Source organism: Pseudorasbora parva, chromosome 20, assembly GCF_024679245.1.
Source record: "Pseudorasbora parva isolate DD20220531a chromosome 20, ASM2467924v1, whole genome shotgun sequence".
Lineage (NCBI taxonomy): Eukaryota > Metazoa > Chordata > Actinopteri > Cypriniformes > Gobionidae > Pseudorasbora > Pseudorasbora parva.
The window spans coordinates 19759743-19782133 of record NC_090191.1 but is presented as its reverse complement, the minus strand read 5'-3'; the positions used below and the strand labels follow the sequence as shown (position 1 = coordinate 19782133).

At 38.6% G+C, this 22391-nt stretch overlaps 1 protein-coding gene across 2 annotated transcripts in view; it reads left to right on the top strand.

Annotated features, from left to right (window-relative positions):
* LOC137048825 (copine-8) overlaps positions 1–6144 on the top strand; it is a 180814-nt gene extending 174670 nt beyond the window's left edge. For both annotated transcript variants that reach the window (XM_067427123.1, XM_067427124.1), the window contains one exon: positions 3073–6144. In XM_067427123.1, the coding sequence (XP_067283224.1) occupies positions 3073–3261 (189 nt within the window). In that variant the 3' untranslated portion in view covers positions 3262–6144. The remainder of the gene's footprint in view (positions 1–3072) is intronic.
* The last annotated feature ends 16247 nt before the right edge of the window (positions 6145–22391 follow it).

The following is a 22391-nucleotide window of genomic DNA, read 5'->3' as shown; positions in this document are numbered from 1 at the left end:
CCAGCTCCATATGTTCGGATTTTGTGGCCTATTAAGCTTGCTCGATAGCTCAGCTGGTACAGATTTGAACTTGCCATGCTGAAAGCTCGGAAACGAATCCCGTGAAATACAGGTCATGATAAAAAGAGCTCAAAGACGAGTATAAAACACAAGCTAAAATGGCATGGATACAATCTTATTTTTGTCACATTTGCTTTTGTTAACACTATCGGGTAGGTTTAGGGTTTAGTGTGGGTGTACATAAAAAAAAACAACGTAACCAGCTTTTAGCGCCACCCAATGGACATTTCACTTTGAAACTGCCGCGATATGTACCTATTGGTACGTATTTTGAGGTTTGCAAAAACGTTGCCACAGGTACGTTTTTCCAATGAGACCAGGCTGCCTTAATGCTAAAATGCTAATGCTAAAAAAAATATTCTACATGGTAGATACAATTTCTTGTGAAATTTATCCAGGTCTAACAACATAGAGACCATATCAAGTTGATGAATTTCCAGGTTTTCAAACCATGCAAATTATGTCATTATACCCATTACGGTCAGTCATGAAACCCACATATAGTCTATATTCTGAGTTTTGACCTACTGTAAATCTGCTGGCTTTTCACAAGTAAGAACAGAGCTCTGTCAGTCTCTCTCAAAATCTAATTTCTTAATGCTTTCCGTGCTCCTCCCTTTTCTCTTACAGCCAAGGAAGTCATCATTATGTTCCTGGGTCGCCCCACGCTTGATAGGAAGCAAGTTAACATGCAGTGTGCATGATCAACTATCATAGGTGGCTAGGGAAGCTTGTCCAATTAGATGTGCCCTCACATACACACACATTCCAGTGGATCTGGCTTCCCGGCGGCCAACACATACTTAAAAGCCCAGATTTTCTTAACTAATCGGCTATGTAACGCTCTCAGAAGCAGCCATATCTCTTAGGGTAATTTGGCTCTCAGTCTCAAAGGCGTTTGAGTTGATTGGCATGCTGAGCATTCGATCGCTGTGCCCTCATTTCAGGTTAATTGCTCTTTTCAGCTTTGCAAATGCTCACAGAAATGCAGATGAATGCGAGACCCGCTTCAGATTATTTTCCCCTGATGGAAGTCAACATAAAGAGTGTGTTTATACCAGAAAACGTACTCTACATAGAAATGTATTTCGTAACATTCCTCGAATTTGATCTGTTTCCCAATTTACCACCAAAGCTAAAATTTTTGGATGTGTAAATGTGTTATTATAGTATTTTTTACATTGTATCATGTATTTTTGTTTACTGCTAGCATGTATGTTGATTTACATTATGCTAGCATTCTGACGTGCGGCGTATCACGCACAGTATATAAGCTTTTGTACTTTTGACATGGGTGTTGAATTATGTTAATGTTGTAAGTGATTTTGTGTGGTGTTAAATAGCATTCGCTTACAGGGCTGCACAATTAACCGCAATTTACCTGAAATCTTGCTTAAACCGATTTGTCTTGTTGCTTATTTGGCTTATTGTCATTGGCTTATTTTAGTACGAAATAACAAAGACCATGTTTTTCACACCATTTTTCCACAGCTTGTCAAATGAATCATGGCTCTGTGATCAGTAGTAAATGCTGCTCCATCTGAAAGCACGGCAAGTTTGAGTCGCTTATAACATGCATTTGAAAAAGCAACACGCGTCAAACGTCTTCTCAAACATGAGAAGCATTTATGAACCTCTTGTCAAACAAAAGACAACATTTAAAGGTCCCATTCTTCACGTGTTTTTGAAGCTTTGATTATGTTTACAGTGTGCAATATAACATGAGTTCATTTTTCGCGTGTAAAAAAACAGTATTTTTCACACAATTGACTTATCTGTACATCGCTGTTTTCTCTGTCCTAAAACGGCCTGATGATTTCCTTGTTCTAAGAAGTCCCTCCTTCAGAAACACGTAACGAGTTCTGATTGGGCCAGCGCTTCCCGTGTTGTGAGTGGACAGCAGCTTAGCGCACTTTGCCCGGAAAGGTCCCGCCTCTTACCATAACGGGGAGATGCAAGCGCTGAATGCGCGCTCTTCTCCACGTGAGAGAGCAACAAGACCACGCCCCCTATTTTGCGCGTTCTTGTGGGCGGAGGGTTAGTCAACAAGCGGTTCTAGTGATGTCATTACATCCCTGCACTTCCTGCTGTAGTCCAAACCGGCCGTTCGCTGTAGGCTTTGAAAGGCAACTTCTGTTAAATAAAATATCTCGCTTGGAATTGAACTTTGAGCTTTATAATTTTACAGGTATTATTTATGCTCTAACAGCAACATTACACACTAACTAAAGTTTGAAAGATGGAATCGCGAAGAACGGGACCTTTAATAGCATTTATAATCCAATCTCACTTCATAATGACAGCTGTGCATCCTTCTGTGAGATATGGCTTCTTACACAGAATAAGACACATACCATATTATTTCCTAGTATTCTATACAGTGATAAAGGCTATGTTGATTAGCATTGAAGTATAAATATACTTTATTATCATGAAAATACCCGAGAAGGCTCGAAGAACCATATATTGTCGCAGTTGTGTGTTTATTAGTCATGTTAATCAATCCAGCATTTGAATCATCTGTTTATTCAGCTACAGGGATGGTATGATGCCCGTAGGGATTTCTTGGAACGAGTGCATTATCTTACTTCTGTGGGGCATATTTTGAGTTTCTGCTCGAGAGTGCCTTTACTTTTTTTACTTCTGATCACAGAGCCATGCTTCACTGACAAACTGCGCATAAAAAATTGCAGCCTTCGCCAAATTGTGTGTGTTAATTTTGATTAATCGTGCAGCCATGCTGACTATATTGTTGAATTAAGAATATAAGCATATTATATATGAATATGCTGAAGAGCAATCACTGTAATCCATATTGTATGGTCAAGCAATATGTGACGTCCACAGCACACATTTATATATAATGTTATATATTTTGGCCACAAATTAATATGTTCCCTCAGCTATATTATTTTAAAGCAAATTTAGAATTATCACCAACAAAACTTTCCACAGAACACTAAAATACAGTCTGTAATAATTAAATCAATATAATTGTTTTTGCTTTTGCAGTTCGTTCCATTCAGAGATTACATCGATCGCACTGGGAATCACATCCTCAGCATGGCCCGTCTGGCCAAAGATGTTCTTGCTGAGATCCCAGACCAGTTCCTATCCTATATGAAGACCAGAGGCTTCAAGCCATCTCCCGCTCCCCCTCCGTACACACCGCCAGGACACCCACTGCAAACTCAGATCTGAAATGGGCCCAGGAGCGAGCCTTGCAGTATCTCAGTACCAATCTCTCAAATCACTCAGTGAGATGAAGGTTTCCTCAGCTCTCAGCTCTTTCTGTCCCTTTCTCTTTGCACTATGGGGGCTGTAGATGGACAACCATGCTTAGACAGGGTTCTGAGGACAGGTTTACTTCCATTATAGGCATCCTCTGTCAGGATGTCTCTCAGTTTCTCTCTCTGTCTCTCAATGCCTGGCTAGCTTGTTTCTGAGAGCCATGTTATAGAATGAACTTCACGTTTCTGGCTCACCACGAAAAGAAGGGCGAAGGTGTGCGAGGGAACAACTAAAAAACGAGCTGACGATGTTGCGCCATGTCTCAGAACAGCAGAGCAGCTTCCTCTTCCTCAGACTGGGAAAAGGTTAACAAATCACCGGTCTCATATGGACTGTTGTACATAGATTTGAAGTAGACTTCTTCCGTCATTTCTTATCTCTTCCTCTTCTTTCTTCTCTGAGCTCTCACTCAATGTTTACATGTTAATGATTTTCTTACTGTTGGATCGAACTTTTATATGTGTATATCTTCAACATGATCCTCGCGGCGTGTTATCTTTGCCAAGCCCGTCAGGTTGCAGCGGCTGGCGTTGTTGCGGAAAACCACATTTCTTGCATGGAAATGGTGTGCTCAGGCATGCGATGCATGTTGTGCAACGTTCATGTTTGGCCTTTTCTTGTTCTCTCTCTTTCTCTCACTCACTTTCTCTTCTTTCTTTCGCGTATTTTTGTTTGTTTTTTGCCCTGACACAAGCACATTAGACGGGCACCTCATTGTGTATAAAGAAACATATAGGACTCAACGTGCTTCATTACATTTAAATCTGAGCAGCTGCTCTCAAATAAGAGCCCAGTGGTCAAAAACACAGATGCCATTATTAATTTTGGTCTTAAAACTTTGTATGGGTGTTTTGTCGTTTTCTATTGATTTGGTGATGCTGTGTGATGTTTTTTTTTTTTTTTTTTTTTGATAGCACGTAGATCATTCATCATATTAAATCAGTACCTAGCAGAGTTGCCCAAAGATAATACGAATATTAAAGTGTTGGGACCTAAAAAGATGCAGAATTATTCACGTAATTTACAAAAGTATTTTCTAGAACTATTTTTGATCCTATTATTTTAGAAATGTGCTGCTAGTATCAGGAAAATCATTATTAAAAGTCTTCAAAACTCACCCAAATATTCACAAAAACTGGAACCCCACAGAAATGTCACTTCATGTAGTTTTTTCTTCTTCTTTATTTTCTTGATTATTACCTTTGCAAAATGCTATGACATATTTTTGTTGTGTTTCTTAACATTCACACATAGCAAATGTGAATCTTCTAGTATGTAGCAACTCATTTTTTGTCATCACACACTAGAGTAGTGAACTATTCTGGGTAACAGCCTCATGTTGAGGGGGAACTTTTTTCCCTGTTTAACTTCCTGTTCTGGAATTCAGGATTGTCTTTCCAGTTGTGCTGCTTTGTCGCATATTCAACAATATTCAACACAAAAAGTTTTTTAAAGCACTTGTGCCAAACATACTGAGCACATGTATAATGATGGTATTACAATGTTATTACAGATACAATGTCATTACGATGTTATTACAGATACAAAATCTAAAGAAGTATAATTGAATTTATTTTTATGCCAAATATAATTATTTTGGTTTGAAATGCTGATACAAAAGTTAAAAAAAATAGAATTACATTGCCGTTCAAGCGTTTTTGATCAGTATGTTTTTAGAAGTCTCTTAGGCTTCTTTTATTTGATTAAAAAAATGTATATTGTGAAATATTATTCAAATATAAAATAACTGTTTTCCTATTTTAAAATGTCATTACAATGTGATGATTTGCTGCTCAAGAAACATTTATGATTATTATTTATGTTGAAAACAGTTGTGTAGTTGTGTTTTTAGGGTTATTTAGTGAATAGAACGTTAAAAAGGAACAGCACTTATCTGAAATAGAAAGCTTTTGTAACATTGTACTCCCGTTCAAAAGTTTTGGGTTGAACAAGGATGCATTAAATTGATAAAAAGTGACAGTGAAGACATGTATAATGCTAAAAAAGTTTTCTATTTAAAATAAATGCTGTTCTTTTGAACTTTCTATTCATCAAAGAATCCTAAAAAAAATTCACAGCTGCTTTCAACATTGATAATAATCATAAATGAGCAGCAAATCATCATATTATAATGATTTCTGAAAGAACATGTGACAATGAAGACTGGAGTAGTGATGCTCAAAATTCAGCTTTGCATCACTGGAATAAATGACATTTTAAAATATCTTCTATAACACTTTACAATAAGGTTTAATTAGTTAATGTTAGTTAACTACATTAGTGAACATGGACTAATGATGAATTGCACTTTTTAAGCATTTATAAATCTTTGTTAATGTTAATTTCAACATTTTCTAATACTTTATTAAAATCTTGTTAACATGAGTTAATGCACCGTGAACTAACATGAACAAACCATAAACAGCTGTATTAGTATTACTATTATTGACGTTAACAAAGATGAACAAATACAGTAACAAATGTATTGCTCATGGTTAGTTCATGTTAGTTAAAACATTAGCTAATGTTAACTAATGACAATTATTCTAAAGTGTTACTATATATTCAAATAGAAAACAGTTAATTTACATTTGAATAATATTTCACAGTAATACAGATTATTATTTATTTTTTTACATACAAAATCTTACAGATCAAAACCTTTTGAATGGCAGTGTAAAAACAAAAATATGGCAATTATTGGTAGGATTAATTACAGACTCACTGAAAATCACCTTAAACGTAGTTGCAAAATTGAACGAAAAGGTAAAATTATTTTGGTATTCTAACCATTGATGAATACTTTGTAGTCAACTCAACTCACACATAAACAAAAAATTCATAATTGGACAATTTATATTTGTCTACAAACCTACTGTCCATTATGTAAGCATACCCATGGTTGTCGGAAAGTAATATAAAGTGGATGGGTCCTTTGTGGGAAAAAAAGTGGGATTTTTTTTTTTTTTTTACTGGAGTAACGTTAGATGCCATTTACATTAAATACAAATATACCGCCATTTACTGAATGAGCGATTGGGCCATACAAGATGACGGAAATCACTGAGATATTTACCATGGTTATAGTGTAGGGGTAAGACGCCATGTCATCAAGTTTTGACGCAATTCGATCAGAGGTTCAAATCCGCCTTTGCCTCACTCGCTCTACTCCCTTTTTCCATCACATATTAGATTGGAAAGGCATTTATTTTCAATAAAAATTGGGAAAATATTAGAAAGTGAGAATAAAGTGTCTGACGTGTTTAATAATAAGTGTTTCTCGGTTAGGGGTACAGACATGTGCTGAATTAGAGGTAAAATAAAAGTAAGGGTGTCCAAAATAATTGGTCGCAAAAAGTGGGTGCGTCTTGTCCCACCCACACACATTGAGTCCGACGCCAAAGCCAGAATTCTGACTTTATATTTCGCAATTGCGAGATGATATTTCAGAATTCTGACTTTATTTCACGCAATTGCGACGAACCCCTTTAAATCTAAGATTTAAGATTTTGAGAAACAAATTCAGTCATACTCGTTTTTTCCTTATCTTGACTTTGGTAAGCATGAACTGCACAAAGTAACAGTTGAAAAATGTTGTATGTGTGAAAAAGCAGCACTTCCCCTTGGGATTCAGTTGACCATAGCATCTCTTTTCTGGGAAGGTTGGCTCTCAACATTCATTTACTTACCCTCAGCTTAGTTCCTCTCTGCATTGCTGGTGCCACGGCAACTGCCACTTTGTGGCAAGCCCATTCACCTGTAAGTATGCACCTGTGTGTGTGTGTGTGTGTGTGTGTGTGTGTGTGTGTGTGTGTGTGTGTGTGTGTGTGGGTGTGGGTGTGGGTGTGGGTGTGGGTGTGAGTGAGTGTATGCGTGTCAGCTTGGTGAGCATTATCGAAGTGTTTTTAAATTTGTGACTCGACTCACATGAAATTTGTTTACTGAAGATATCCAAATATTATATTGTATGCTATTCATATCTAAATATTACGTGCACTATGTTTGCATGTACAGTTTTACAAGAGATTCACCAGGTCTTTTGTTATTGTTAGTGTTTTGAGTAAAAAAATAACAGGAAAATAACTGTACAAATGGCCTTAATCTCTCACTGAATTCTTGGAATTGTGCGATGCCTTCAGATGAATTGTTATATATTTTGTGTCAGTGTACAATTGCTTTCTAGTGTATATTTTCTTTGCACAACTCATGTATGGAAAAAAAAATTATATTGTAATTTTTGGAATCGGTGATTAATCAGAGAAAGCATGATTGAAGTTCTGATTGTCTAGTAAATCCATATGATGAAATTATTATTTCTGTATCAAGTACTAATTTTGGAATAAACATTCTTATTAACATATACACATTGCTTTATGAGTCTGAAATGCCATTTTGTAATTTAAAAATAAAAATAGCTTAAAATAAAAATAAAAATAGAAAAATAGCTTGAATGTAACTATATGCTATGGAAGCCTGTTTCCACTACTAAAAAATAAAATAAAAAGAGTAATTGCGACTTTTTATCTCAGATTTCTGACTTTTTTTCTCACAATTGCGAGTTGTAAAGTCAGAATTCTGACTTTATTTCTCAGTCATAATTGTGACTTTATATTATAATCACAATTGTGGGGAAAAAAGCCAGAATTGTGACTTTATATCAAGCAATTGTGAGTTTATATCTCAGAATTCTGACTTTATATCACGCAATTGGGAGAAAAAAAAAGTCAGAATTCTGACTTTATCTCAGTCTGAATTGTGACTATATATCATGCAATTGTGGCTTTGTATTTCAGATTTCTGACTTTATAACTTGCAATCATGAGAAAAAAAGCCAGAATTCTGACTTTATATCACGCAATTGGCAGTTTATATCTTAGAATTCTGACTTTAAAACTTGCAAATGTGAGAAAAAAGTAAAAATTGTGACTTGATAACTCGCAATTGTGAGAAAAAGTCAGAATTCTAAGTTAAAAAGTCGCAATTACTCTTTTTATTTTTTTATTTAGTGGCAGAAACGGGATTTCTATAATATACGCTTTCTTCATTTAGTATACGTGGAGCCATGGATATACAAATTAGCTCTGCCTCCAGCCCTACACTCACTCACACCATCTCAGAGATCCAGGCCAACTTTACTGTCGTAAATGCAGCACAATGGCAAGTGTAAATAAGGGTTTAATTCAGCCATATAAATATGAACCGGAAACTGATTCAGAAGAAGTGGAGGAGAGAACAACCCATTCTTACACCCAAGGAGTCATGGTCAAGTGCCTTCCGAGTCACAATGACTGTAGCTGTGTCTCGTTTCATTTATTTTCCTCTGGAGGACACATCCTGTGAAGGATGCAGTATACGGAGTGTCTCAATCAGAATTAAACAAGACGTCCTTTGTGGAACACACTTGAACCCGCTGGAAATTCTGCATGGAGAAAACCTTTTGCCCTCAAGCTAATTTCCAGATCAGATGGATTGCGTTTAAAATGACTGGATTTTGCCTAAAAAATTCACCTAACACCGGTATTTGTGACCACACCCTAAAGGAACAGCACACATTTTAGACACATTTATAATAAAACACACCTGATTCAGTTAATCAGCGCATTAGTCTGTGTGTGTCAGACAAAGGAGATACTCAAAATGTACAGTATTGGAGGGGGAAGCAGGACCAGGGTTGAGAATCACTCACCTACTTTCTTTGGTACTGCACTGTTAGCTTAAGAACATTAAACTGGAATCAGTTAAAGGGTTACTTCAGCGATTAGCATATGGATTTGTATCAGTAGAAACCCTGGAGTATATTCGAATGATTCCCCCCCCCCCCCCCCCCCCCATTTCATTTCTGGAAAAAAATCCTCCAATGATGCAAATATCGTCAATTTGCATCATCGGAGTAATTTTTGGCAGCCAGCAGAGGGAGCTTTTTCCACGTTTTCAACTCGCACATGGGGGATGGGGGATCTCACTCACAGCTCAGCTCGCAGCTGCAGCCTGCAGGCATTCATGTAAGCGGCCGGCGGAGCAAAGTAAGTGTCTCAACTTCAAATTTCTATGAAAGTTAAGCTTCCAAAGGCATGAACTGAAAACGTGCCAGACTGAACACGCTCTGCAAATCTATGACACGAGTGCGATCGCGTTTACCTCAGCTCTCATTGAGAGCTCATCAGCTCATAACGGATGTAATTTGACTCATGCAGCGTTTAAGCTGCGAGACTCCCTGCTACTCGCGGCTGAATCACATATTGAACAGACACGTTCAGTTTTTAATTGTAGTGCCTGTGCTCTAACATAACAGATTTTATGAAAATGAACGCAGTTGCAAAGTGAAAGTGATCCAGTCACAGTGATTCAGTAGCGGTGGCTTTGGGAGTGGCCTCGTAGGGCAGCGAAGCATTCTGGGAATTGTAGTCTTTCATCCCCATGAGACAAAAATACATTTTCTGTCTTTTCTCAGTCTAGAAAGCACCAAATAAAAAAATAATTTCACATTTCTACTACATTAATGACCCAGTTTAAATACAGATTCATCTTCCCAGCATTGAAGTACCCCTTTAAGTCATGTCTCCTGTGCCCTTAATGTGAGGAGTTGCATGCAGAGTTAATGCCATTGTGAAGCATTTGAATTTGGAACATAGTTTACAGTAGTTCCTATATTCCCTCTCTTGCTCTGACTAGAAAGCAATTAGGAATAATAACTGTTTTCCATATTGGTGTGACACTGTAATTGCAGAAGGAGCACATTGGCTGACTGGTAAGCTCCAATTATATCAGGCTGCTGAGTTGTGTGGTCCTGTAGAAGATACAGAGGGTCACCATGAATGAACTTCTAAACAGGGCTTCAAAACTAATATATATATCGGTTCATTCTGAGCAGAATCAGTATTTTAATGTTTCTGGTTGTTCACGTTGTAACATTTTGCCTATACACTCTTAGAAGAAAAGGTTCTATGTAGAACATTAAAAGCGCTACGTATTTTTGGTAATTTGGAACCCCTAAAATGTATAGAACCCTTTTTAAGGGCCACAAGGGTTATTTCTTGTCAACATAGAACCTTTTTAGCATAAAAGGTTCTTTGAAGTTGGGTAAAGAACCCTAAAGTTGTATATAGAACCTCAACCTAATGACGTGTATTCAACTCCAAAGAACCTTTTATGCTAAACAGGTTCTATAATAACAAAAAAGACCCCTTTTGGCACTTAAAAATTGTTCTATATAGAACCTTTTAAGGGTTGCAAATACATAGCATCAATAGAACCTTTCATGGTTCTATATAAAACCTTTTCTTCTAAGAGTTTACTTTATACAAGAACTTAAACTTTTCACTAAGAGCTTGTGACTAAACCTCAAGTGAATCCTCAAACTGCACAAAACCTCATCCAGTAGCTCCACTGCCTCAATTGCGAATGAAGTACTGCTTGGAGATGATCTCTGCTTGTTTACATTGGAAGGGCACATAAAGAACTGGTTCTTTGAATAAGTACAGCATTTTCTTTACTCAAGAAAAGCATGGTGTTTGTAAAGGCTAATGTTTATTTGAGGAGCAGAGAAGTTAGTCTAATAAGTCTGGTGTTTGCCATCAAGTCATAGCCAGCTGCACTTCATCTTTAATTACACAAGATTGTGGCCAAATGTACAATAAACTTTGTAACCTGTGAGTTGATGAACACATAATGCATGTGCCTCAGATGCAAATGTTAGTCAAGTCACCCTTTATTTGTATAGCGCTATTTACAATGCCAATTGTTTCAAAGCATCTTCACCGTGTTAACAGGAAGATAATGCAACAGAGTTTGATTCGGCTGAAGAGCCGCTCTGGTGAAAACGGTGATGTTATCCAGCTAATTTCAATTATCTTATAGTGTCAATGCGGGCAGATCGGTAATATAGTTTAAATGTAGGTGTCCCCAACTGAGCAAGCCAAAAGCCAAAGGTGACAGTGGCAAGGAACCAAACTCCATCAGGGCCAGAATGGAGAAATATACCTTGGGAGAAACCAGACTCAGTCGGGGTGCCAGTTCTCCAAAATTACAGGTCAGAAGTCATATTAGGTAAATAGATATTCGTAAAATGAATCCAGATTGGAGTCTTCACACTGGAGACCGGTTTAATGTCGTGTCGATGCCGCATTTACGAGGGGAGTTTAAATGACAGGCTCTCTACAGACATTTCCGCAGGTCCAACATCTGGTCTGGATACGGGCCGGATCCGGCTGACTGCAGTAAACCTCGGGATAAACAGAGAGAATAACATTAGTGTAGATGTCATTCTTACTTTGATGTAACGAGTACATCAGGTGTTATGGAAAGTGTTCCTGGTTCCGGCAGATCTAGTTAATCAACCCAATAGAACACCTTTAAGATGAATCAGAACGGAGACGGCGAGCTAGGCCTTCTCCTCTAACATCAGTGCCTGTCCTCAGAAATGTACTTCTAGAAGAAAGCCATTGTGGAAAGCCTTCCCAGAAGAGTTAAAGCTGTTGTAGCTGCAAAGGGTGGACCAACTTATTTTCATATTAAAAACTACACATTAAGAATGGGATGTCATTAAAGTTCAGGTGCATGTAAAGGCAGGCGTCCCAAAACATTTGCCAATGTAGTGTACTAATCTTCACTTGACAACTGAGCGTGGACACTTTACTCACATAGACAGAACAATAAAATAACATTATTAAATGGTTAATATTAATTTCGGCCCCACTTTATATTAGGTGGCCTTGGGTACTATGTACTTACATCAAAAAATAAGTACAATGTACTTACTGTGTTCAAATTGTATTGCAAAACACTTTTGCTGATATTGAGGTAGGGTTACGGGTAGAGTTCGGGACAGGTGTGGTGATATGGGTAAGTTTAAGGGTAGGGTTAGTTGAAAGAGAAGTGTCAACTGTGTAATTATAAATGTAACTACAGAAATTAATTACAGATGTAATTACATGCAGGTATTTTTTTTTAAAATATAAGTACAATGTAAAAACATGTACGTACATAACAAGTGTATTGTATCAAATTATTATGTTAGTACATAGTAGTTAAGGCCACCTAATATTAAAAGGCGTAATTCATTTATAATAAGCATTTCTGTTCAGAACTATTAAATGTGATTTTGTTTTTATGTTCCTGTTAAAATTTTGTTCCTGTTGCCGGTTTAGAGCCCTGCTTCCAAATTCATAATTTGAGTAACTGACCTAACTAGTGTGCATGGTTTAGTGTGCAACTGATGTTTGATTTGCACCCACACATATTCCTTTGTATTTAATAGCTTCGCACACAGATATTTACAGCTTGCAGTTAATGTATAAAGTGTGAGCCAGTCATCATCGCATTATGTCACTAAACGCAGTGGCCTTTAAGTCTATTTCTATACTCTGACAGAACAGCCAATTAGTTTCATCTTACTTTGTTCTTAATACTTTCATGGATTGCTGTACAGTTGCTGGTACTGAGCAGGCGGCTTGCCAGTATCGCCTATGCAGATTTAATTGGCTTTAGAACTGACACTGGCATGAAAGTAAATTAACTTTTAATGTTTGGAAAAGAATAATGGTCTTTTCACTAGTTCCAAAACAAAACATCTTTTTATAGATTGGTTGCACTTAGTGTCTGCTGATTCTAAAGCTACACTTTATCTGTATCAATTAAATGCATGACAAGGAAAGACTTTGCTGATGAACATTAGCTAGGTCAGCCGCAACCAGAAACACTTCCCATAACACCTGATGTATTTGTCATAAGAAGAATGGCATCTACCCTAATGTTAGTCTCTCTGTTTATCCCGAGGTTTACTGCAGTCAGCCGGATCTGGGCCGTATCCAGACCAGATGGTGGACCTGCGCCTAGACATGACCAACGCATCCCTGAATTGTCTGCAGAGACAGAGTCAATTAAACTCCCCCCTGTAAATGCCACATTGACACAACATCCTTAATAAACCCGTCTCCAGCGTGACAACTACAATCTTTTGAATAATCTTACGAATATCTATTTACCTAATATGACTTAAGACCTGCAATGTTGCCAGAATTATAATCATACACGGTTTGTTCGTCGACCAGAGGAGAACTGGCACCCTAACTGAGTCTGGTTTTTCCCAATGTTGTTTTCTCCATTCTGGTCCTGAAGGAGTTTTGGTTCCTTGCCACTGTCACCTTTGGCTTTTGGCTTGTTCAGTTGGGGACACCTACATTTAAACTATATTACTGATCTGCTCACAGTGGCCCTCATTTATCAAAAGTGCGTACACCAAATTTCCAGCATACACCTTGCATACACCCAAACCCACGGTGACTTTGAGATTTATCAATATGGACGTTGGCGTACGGCACGCTCAAATCCTACGCCAGCTCAGGAGGTGGTGTACGCACGTTTGAGTTAGTGGGAAAATGCGCAGAAAAACAATTCCTAACACCACAAAACGCACTGACAAGATATGCTAAATGACCCACTGTTAAAAACCACAACAACAACATTAAGTGTTTATTTTTGTGCAACATGAACGTCAATGTTTAATTTGTGTGACTTTACCAAAGCGTTTGATTTGTAGGCATATGTATTCCTCCAGTCGCGAGCCTGTGCGCTTTATCTGACGCTTCAGGCCCGTCTGGCCCGGCAGCTGCGCACGGACTGGGACTAAAATAATTCAGACTGACAAAATAATAAAAATGACCTTCTTCTTTTAAATAATAATAAAATCAATAAAAACGACATTCTTCTTCTAAATAACAAGCGTCATTAAGAATAATAATAATAAGAATAATAAGAATAATAAAAAGAAGAAGAATCTTACAAATTGTCATGTAATTATTAATGTGAATGAATGGTACTCCACATCACATCATCATCACTGTCGTACACCCCAATACATGTCCCGTGATACGAAATTAAATGCTAATTGTTTCAAAACGTGCTGTAAAATAATGCATTGTGATGTTAATTTATCATCCAAACAGCTTTAAACTGCTGGAGTGCGCTTCTCAACCCCCACACTATTAACAGTACTCGTAATTTGGGTCCATATTTTGTTTTTGTGGGTGCCTTTATTCCCACTCTTTATACTCTTAAATAAAACAATTTCGTTGTTTTTTTCCACTTCCCTGGTGATGGTCTCGGTGGCGCGCGTCTCAATCATCTCACTAGTTCAGTAGTCAGGGCACTGATCAGGGAGTCAGCCCATTGACTTATGTTCTAATCAGTGCCCTGACTAGTGAGATGATTGAGACGCGCCCGATCTCCACGTCTGAGAAGTTTCGCTTCTTTGCCGTCTTCCGTGTGTCCATGGCGTAAAATGAGGGCGTGGGGGAGGCGGAGACTTGAATATATAGGGGCGTGTTATTCTAATGACGATCGTTTTCAGCCACGGGATTTATCAAGGGCAAGTATTGCGTACACCTGAATTGCAGAGGTGCGCACAGTTTCATAAATCAGGCGGTGAGAGGAGTGTAAGCATAATCTTACACCAACATATACACCAGTTTCTACGCAAGATTGATAAATGAGGGCCATTGACACTATATGATAATTGAAATTAGCTGGATAACATCACGTTTTCACCAGAGCGGCTGTACAGCCGAATCAAATTCTGTTGCAGTATCTTCCTGTTAACACTGTGAAGCTGCTTTGAAACAATTGGACTTGTAAAAAGCTCTATATAAATAAAGGTGATGTGATTTATTAAACGTACGTATGAATTATATAGTGACTTTCTAGGCAAGTCAGATAAATATTTTCATGCATGTTCAATATTAGGTTTATTTTTATTTTATTCATTTTTTTATTAAATACACATCTAATTAAATGATAATAGCACGATAATAGCAATACTTTTGTTTAGTCATTGTACCATCTTTTATATATATATATATATATATATATATATATATATATATATATATATATATATATATATATATATATATATATATATAAATATATATATATATATATATATATATATATATATATATATATATATAAATATAATCTTAATGGATTACCATGATAGATTACCTCCATAGGCGACATCAAAATGCATTATGTACTCTGGCAAAATGCAGAATACGCAGTTTATCACGTTTAATTCAGTAAGTGCCATCTAGTAAACACAAGTTATTTAGCATTTTTTAATGCATTAACAAGTTTAAGTAATTGACATTTTAAGTAAACAATTGAGTAAACATGACTAAACTTGGTAGTCAAAACTAATTTTAGCCCCGTTTCCACCAAAAGTACCCAGATCAAGTTGTTCCAGGGATTGTTTTTTTCCTAGATCTGCTGCTGTCTGTGTTTCTATAGCTGTCTAAAGTACCTTGAAGATTAGTCCGGTGATGTAGGACTGTGCGTGATTTTACAGTGCCCACTGGATTTTGTCTTCCACAAATACACTTAATAAAGCCTGAAATTCGTTGTCGGTCCATCTGCCTTATTTTTTAAACACCATTGTTGATTCGAATAGCAAACGACTCTTACTGCAGTACTACCTCGCAAGCAAGGCCATTTTGAGGGGGTATTTTTTACTCGTAACTTCATTTAGACCCGGTTCCTGTAGTCGAAACAATAAGTACCACCCCAAAGTCCCTGTAGTTCCTGGGGAAAGTTCCTGTGGTGGAAATATGGCTATTATGGCTTGTAGATTTATTCAAAATTGTGGTTTATATTAGTTATTTTTACTGCTTTTTAAATGCATTGTATACCTGCTTATACAAATCTCATTTATTTACATTTAAATCAATACATGTAATTTACAACCCAGAATTTTATCTTACTTTTTGGCCATATATACATAAAAACATCTACACCCAATGGCATTGGGTCTCTAATTAAAACGATACTTTTTGGGCATACTGAAAAAAAATTCAGTTTCAATTTGTACTGGTTTATTTATCATTGTCTCTTCATCATGGTTCTTTCAGCATAATCGTCAGAAATACTTTAAGATCTCACATTTTGCCATGTGCACCACCTCCTACATAAAACTCATTATATACATATTTCATAGCGCATGTGGCCGCCTCTTACTTTCTATAAACAGATTTGTGTGACTAGGAGGCTAAAGTAAGAATAATTAAGCAGCTATTGTTAATTACTCCTGTCTTAATTCTCTGTGCACATCTCTTATGAATTATATTCTGTAATGAAATGTTGCATAAATCTTGATCAGTTCGGTTCAGTTCAGCATTTGATTTTGAGAAGGGGGAAAAAAATGGTTCTGAAAGTGTGTTGCAATCTATTCCTCAAAGGGGAAGATTGTGTTGGATTTGCAGTCCCCTCGGGATATCGACATGGAACAGAATTACACAACACAATGCGACATTTCCACACCTCTAAATTACAGATAATCCCATCTTGACATTTCCCAATTCTCCCACTCGTAAATCAAGACGCACAAAACCCTTGTAATCATATTTCAGGCCTTACCAGTGCTGGTGTCAAATCACATTGTGTTATTTACAACACCAGTTCAAACCAGTTGAAACAACTGCACAGGCAAAAGCATTTTTAACACAGCCAGTATAGTCTGATTAATGAATGAACGACTCTTGTGAACAGATTATTTTGTTGAATCAGACTAAAATGATAAAGCCAACTGTGTCATATTATACACTCACCTAAATTATTACTAGGAACACCATACTAATACTGTGTTTGACCCCTTTTCTACTTCAGAACTGCCTTAATTGTACGTGGCATTGATTCAACAAGGTGATTAAAGCATTCTTTAGAAATGTTGGCCCATATTGATTGGATGGCATCTTGCAGTTGATGGAGATTTGTGGGATGCACATTCAGGGCACGAAGCTCCCCTTCCTCCACCTCCCAAAGATGCTCTATTGGGTTGAGATCTGGTGACTGTGGGGGCCATTTTAGTACAGTGAACTCACTGTCATGTTCAAGACACTAATTTGAAATGATTCAAGCTTTGTGACATGGTGCATTATCCTGCTGGAATTAGCCATCAGAGGATGGGTACATGGTGGTCATAAAGGGATGGACATGGTCAGAAACAATGCTCAGGTAGGCATTGGCATTTATACGATGCCCAATTGGCACTAAGGGGCCTAAAGTGTGCCAAGAAAACATCCCCCACACCATTACACCACCACCACCACCAGCCTGCACAGTGGTAACAAGGCATGATGGATCCATGTTCTCATTCTGTTTACGCCAAATTCTGACTCTAACATCTGAACGTGTCAACAGAAATCGAAACTCATCAGACCAGGCAACATTTTTCCAGTCTTCAACTGTCCAATTTTGGTGAGCTCGTGGAAATTTTATTTGTAGTGGAGATGAGTGGTATATCAAGGTTGTGCGTGTTGCGGCTTCACAAATGCTTTGCTGCATACCTCGGTTGTAACGAGTGGTTATTTCAGTCAAAGTTGCTCTTCTATCAGCTTGACTCAGTCGGCCCATTCTCCTCTGACCTCTGACAATCAACAAGGCATTTTCACCCACAGGACTGCCGCATACTGGGTTTTTCCCTTTTCACACCATTCTTTGCAAATCCTAGAAATGGTTGTGCGTGAAAATCACTTTAACTGAGCAGATTGTGAAATACTCAGACTAACCCGTCTGGCACCAACAACCATGCCACGCTCAAAATTGCTTAAATCACCTTTCTTTCCAATTCTGACATTCAATTTGGAATTCAGGAGATTGTCTTGACCAGGACCACACCCCTAAATACACTGAAGCAACTGCCATGTGATTGGCTGATTAGATAATTGCATTAATGAGAAATTGACCAGGTGTTCCTAATAATCCTTTAGGTGAGTGTACATATCAAGGCCTTTAATGATATGATACAAAACATAAAACGCATATGCAACCTTTTCACCTTTTTCCATCTTTTACAGTGGTGGCTAAAATTAACACCTGACCGATCTGAAAATATTTACTTTTTTGTCTCCAAAACATGATTTCATTAATGTTCATGAAACATGCAGATGATTGCTCTGACCAGGCTATACGTCAAAATGAGTTTTGGTGTGCATATGGTATGCAGTTTAAAATGTTCAAGTAATGTATATGGTAAGCATTTTAAAATGTTAGTTCCCGCAATAGTTAGAAGAATGTTTCAGGTCATTGTCCTCTTGGAAAATAAAGCCAGACACAATAAGACGTCTCCCAGATGCCAAAAGTGTTCTACAGTGATCATTTTGGCCACCACTATATATGTTATCAAAAGTTTCAATAAACTGTTTAATTTAATATTTCTATTTCATATGTCAGGCTTTACAGTGTATTTGAGAAAGTGTTTCACATCACATAAGGACATATAAAATATTTGCTCTGTATATCACATTAAAAAAAAAGGGTTTATTTTTTATAGTTGGACCAGATAACATTGGGAGTAAGGATTACATCACTAGATAGCCAGCAGTGAATGTAACATTTTTTTTTTATGCAGCTAATTGTCTACATTTGGAAAGCACTGCATCTCAGATGTACCGACCAACCTCCAAACGAAGGACATGAGGACACCAACACCCCCTGTCCATACCCCGATCAAGGACAAAAAATCCCCTGTCACCAGGAAGGTGTGTGTATGGCTGTTTGTGTGTATACTTGTGGATGGTTTAGTGTGCGTGTGTATTGTGTGTGTAATTTTGCCTCCGTGCAGGTGTGCACCAGCCAGGCATGGCCGACACTGAATCTATTAATATCACCCTGGGCTAAATATACCTCCTCTGTGCTCTGTCCACACACTGCTCCAGTCACACACCACCACTGACACAGAGATCATGATCTATGGATGAAAATGAAATAGCCATTACGTTTTGAAATGATTTTCTTGGAAATGTTGTGCTGCAGGATAGACTTTTTATCCAGAAGAATTTGTTTTGTTTTTTCAAAAGAGAAAAGCCATCTTAAACATGATCAATTAATTGTTTTCTACATTCTTTTCACTTAGAAAAGAAGGCAAATTATTTATATGATATGGTTTAACTGCCTATATTTACACCTGGTATTAAGATCGGCTCACAATTGAATGATGCTAAATATAAGTATAAATGAGATCTATAATGTTTTGAGCAGTAACACTTTAGATTACAGCCCGGAAAGTACTGCGTAGTAAAGCAATTTACTATGTAACTTTCTGTAATTAAAGTGTAACTAAAGCAAGTGTAGGTATAAGGGAAACGTGTAATATTTGGGGAATAAAGGTGACAATTAACAAATTATTTATACTGTAAGTATTGTTTTAATTAAGGGATAATTAGCTACAGGGTAAGTGGTGCTTGTTATTCCATGTAGTTACAGAGTAAGTATGAATCTGCGGGCTGTAAATTAAAATTGGTGTTTGTTCCCCTCTTGTTTCGTCTACTTACAGTTACATACTTATCCTGTAACTACATGAAATAACCGGCACCACTTTGAAACGTACCAAGGCCAATTAATGTTCTTTCATATTTACATTTATGCGTTTGGCAGATGCTTACAGTGCACTTATTACAGGGACAATCCCCCTGGAGCAACATGGAGTAAAGTGCCTTGCTCAAGGACACACTGGTGGTGGCGACTGCTGGGATCGAACCAGCAACCTTCTGCGTATTGGTTCACTCACCATTCCTGATTCTAACACACTCACTGTGTTCAGGCGTGGTCTTGCAGCGATCAGAGCAGAAACGAAAGCTGACGCTCTCCGTATGTTCTTCCGTCGTCTCTGGTCGCATTCACATGTAAATTGCGGGAGCTTATTTAGTCCTTAAGGCCCTGTTTACGCTTTAAATTAAGATGCGTTTTGGCTGATCAGAACTCAAGTAGAAGAGGGAAAGATCACAAATATCTTTTTTGTTAACTTTTAATCACTTTTGTTTTCGAGGGGAGGGTTTTTTCATATCTTTCAATCTAATGGACTAAATAAACGTACACAATTCACATATGAACGTGGATGGAGATGACGGAAAAACATAAGGAGATCATAAGCTTTCTTTCCGGCTCTGTCGCCGCAAGACCATACCGAACACTTGTATGTGTTCGAAATCAGGAATGGTGAGAGAACATTGTGCTTGGTGCATTTTTCGGCTTCAAACCAAATTTGGGTCTTCAGCCAACAACTTTAAATCCCGTGTGGATAGAGCACTTACCATAATGTTTACACGATAGGTTAGTAGAATTGGCTGCCTTTGATTGCTTTTTAAACGCATTTGTCCAGATGAGCGTTTAGCTACACTACGAAAGCAATCTGGTCGAATGAGTTTTCGACTACTTCTGGAAGTGATCGAAAGTGGACCAACTCAAAATGTTTTAGACCCTGCTTACAGCTGTTATCCACGTGTGATTCGATTGACCTAAATGCATCTTTAAACCGAAATCGAAAGATCTGAAAAAGCCCATTTATTTACCTGTCCATAAACACTCTCCTCGAAGAAATCAGGACAGAAGTGGTTGAAAGTGGACAAAATAGACAGATCCGATTGACCAAAATGCCAAATGTAAAAGGCCTCCATTTTAAGGGTGTGAATATTTTGCATTACAGTACATTACTTACATGTGTGTCATAAAACAGTTTTCAAATATTAAATGTTTATGTACTTTATATCTTACCTCTGTCTCTTTCACCATTAGAAATGATGAGTTGTGTTGGGATTCACGCTCAGTTTCTGTAAAGTCTGCCTTCTTTGATTTAATTGGCCATCTCAAACATTGATGAGCACTGTGACTGCTCTCTCTCCCTCTCTCTCTCTCTCTCTCTCTCTCTCTCTCTCTCTCTCTCTCTCTCTCTCTCTCAAAAAAAAAAAAAAAAAACGTCTCGGGTTATGAATATAACCCATGTTCCCTGAGAGGGAACGAGACACTGCGTCATCGTAGATGACACATCGGGGAACGCCCTCGGCGTGACGCTGCTGAGTTCATATCAAAAAAGTCCAATCTTGATTGGTGTTGCGTAATGACGTAACGAGTGACGGCATACCCGGAGGTATAAAGGGACGCCGGCACAAGCAAACGCAGCTTACTGCTATGAAGCGGGCCGCTCTGTAGATAGGCGGGGCTACGAGACGCAGTGTCTCGTTCCCTCTCAGGGAACATGGGTTATATTCATAACCCGAGACGTTCCCTTTATCGAGGGAACTCGCACTGCGTCATCGTAGATGACACATCGGGGAACGAGTACCCACTAGTCCTCGCCTATCTTGCACCCCATGACATGAACCGGAGTGCATAATCAGGGGGCGAGCACCCTAGCGCCTGGCGTCGCCGGGAGGTGCAGACTATAATACCTCACGAAGGTATGCGGTGTGGCCCACCCAGCCGCCTCGCAAATCTCTTGCAGAGAAGCTCCGGAAAGGAGGGCTACCGAGGAGGCCATGCCCCTGGTAAAATGAGCCCTCACGGCTATAGGTGAAGGCAAGTTGCGCACCTGATAGGCCGTTGCTATTGCCTGGACAATCCAGTTACTAATTGTCTGTTTCGCTGCAGGCAGCCCCTTCCTAGGTGGACCAAAGCACACTAACAACTGGTCTGACTTCCTCCACTGGGCAGACCTCTCCAAATAAATCCTCAATGCCCGCACCGGGCAGAGGAGGTGAAGCCTGCCCTCATCTGCCGTCACATGAGGCGGGGGATGAAAATCCTGGAGAACCACCGACCGTACCGCATTAGACGGTACCTTGGGGACGTATCCCGGGGTCGGCCGCAAGATAGCTTTCACGTTGCCTGGGGCAAACTCCAAGCAATTGGGTGTTACTGCCAATGCCTGAAGGTCCCCCACCCTCCTCAGAGAGGTGATGGCTAAGAGAAAAGCTACCTTAAGCGTGAGGTTCTTGGCCTCAGCCAACTCCAGCGGTTCGAAGGGGGCCTCAACCAACCCTTCGAGAACCACTGCCAGATCCCACGCAGGGATCCTAGCACGAGCCACAGGTCTCATCCTCCGCGCTCCTCGGAGGAACCGTACAACCAGATGGTGCCTCCCCAGAGGTCCTTCACCTAATGGTGCGTGGAAAGCTCCTATCGCTGCCACATACACCTTAAGTGTGGACGGGGTAAGCCCGGCGGAAAACCGATCTTGCAGAAACTCCAGTACTGAAGCCACAGCGCAGTTCACT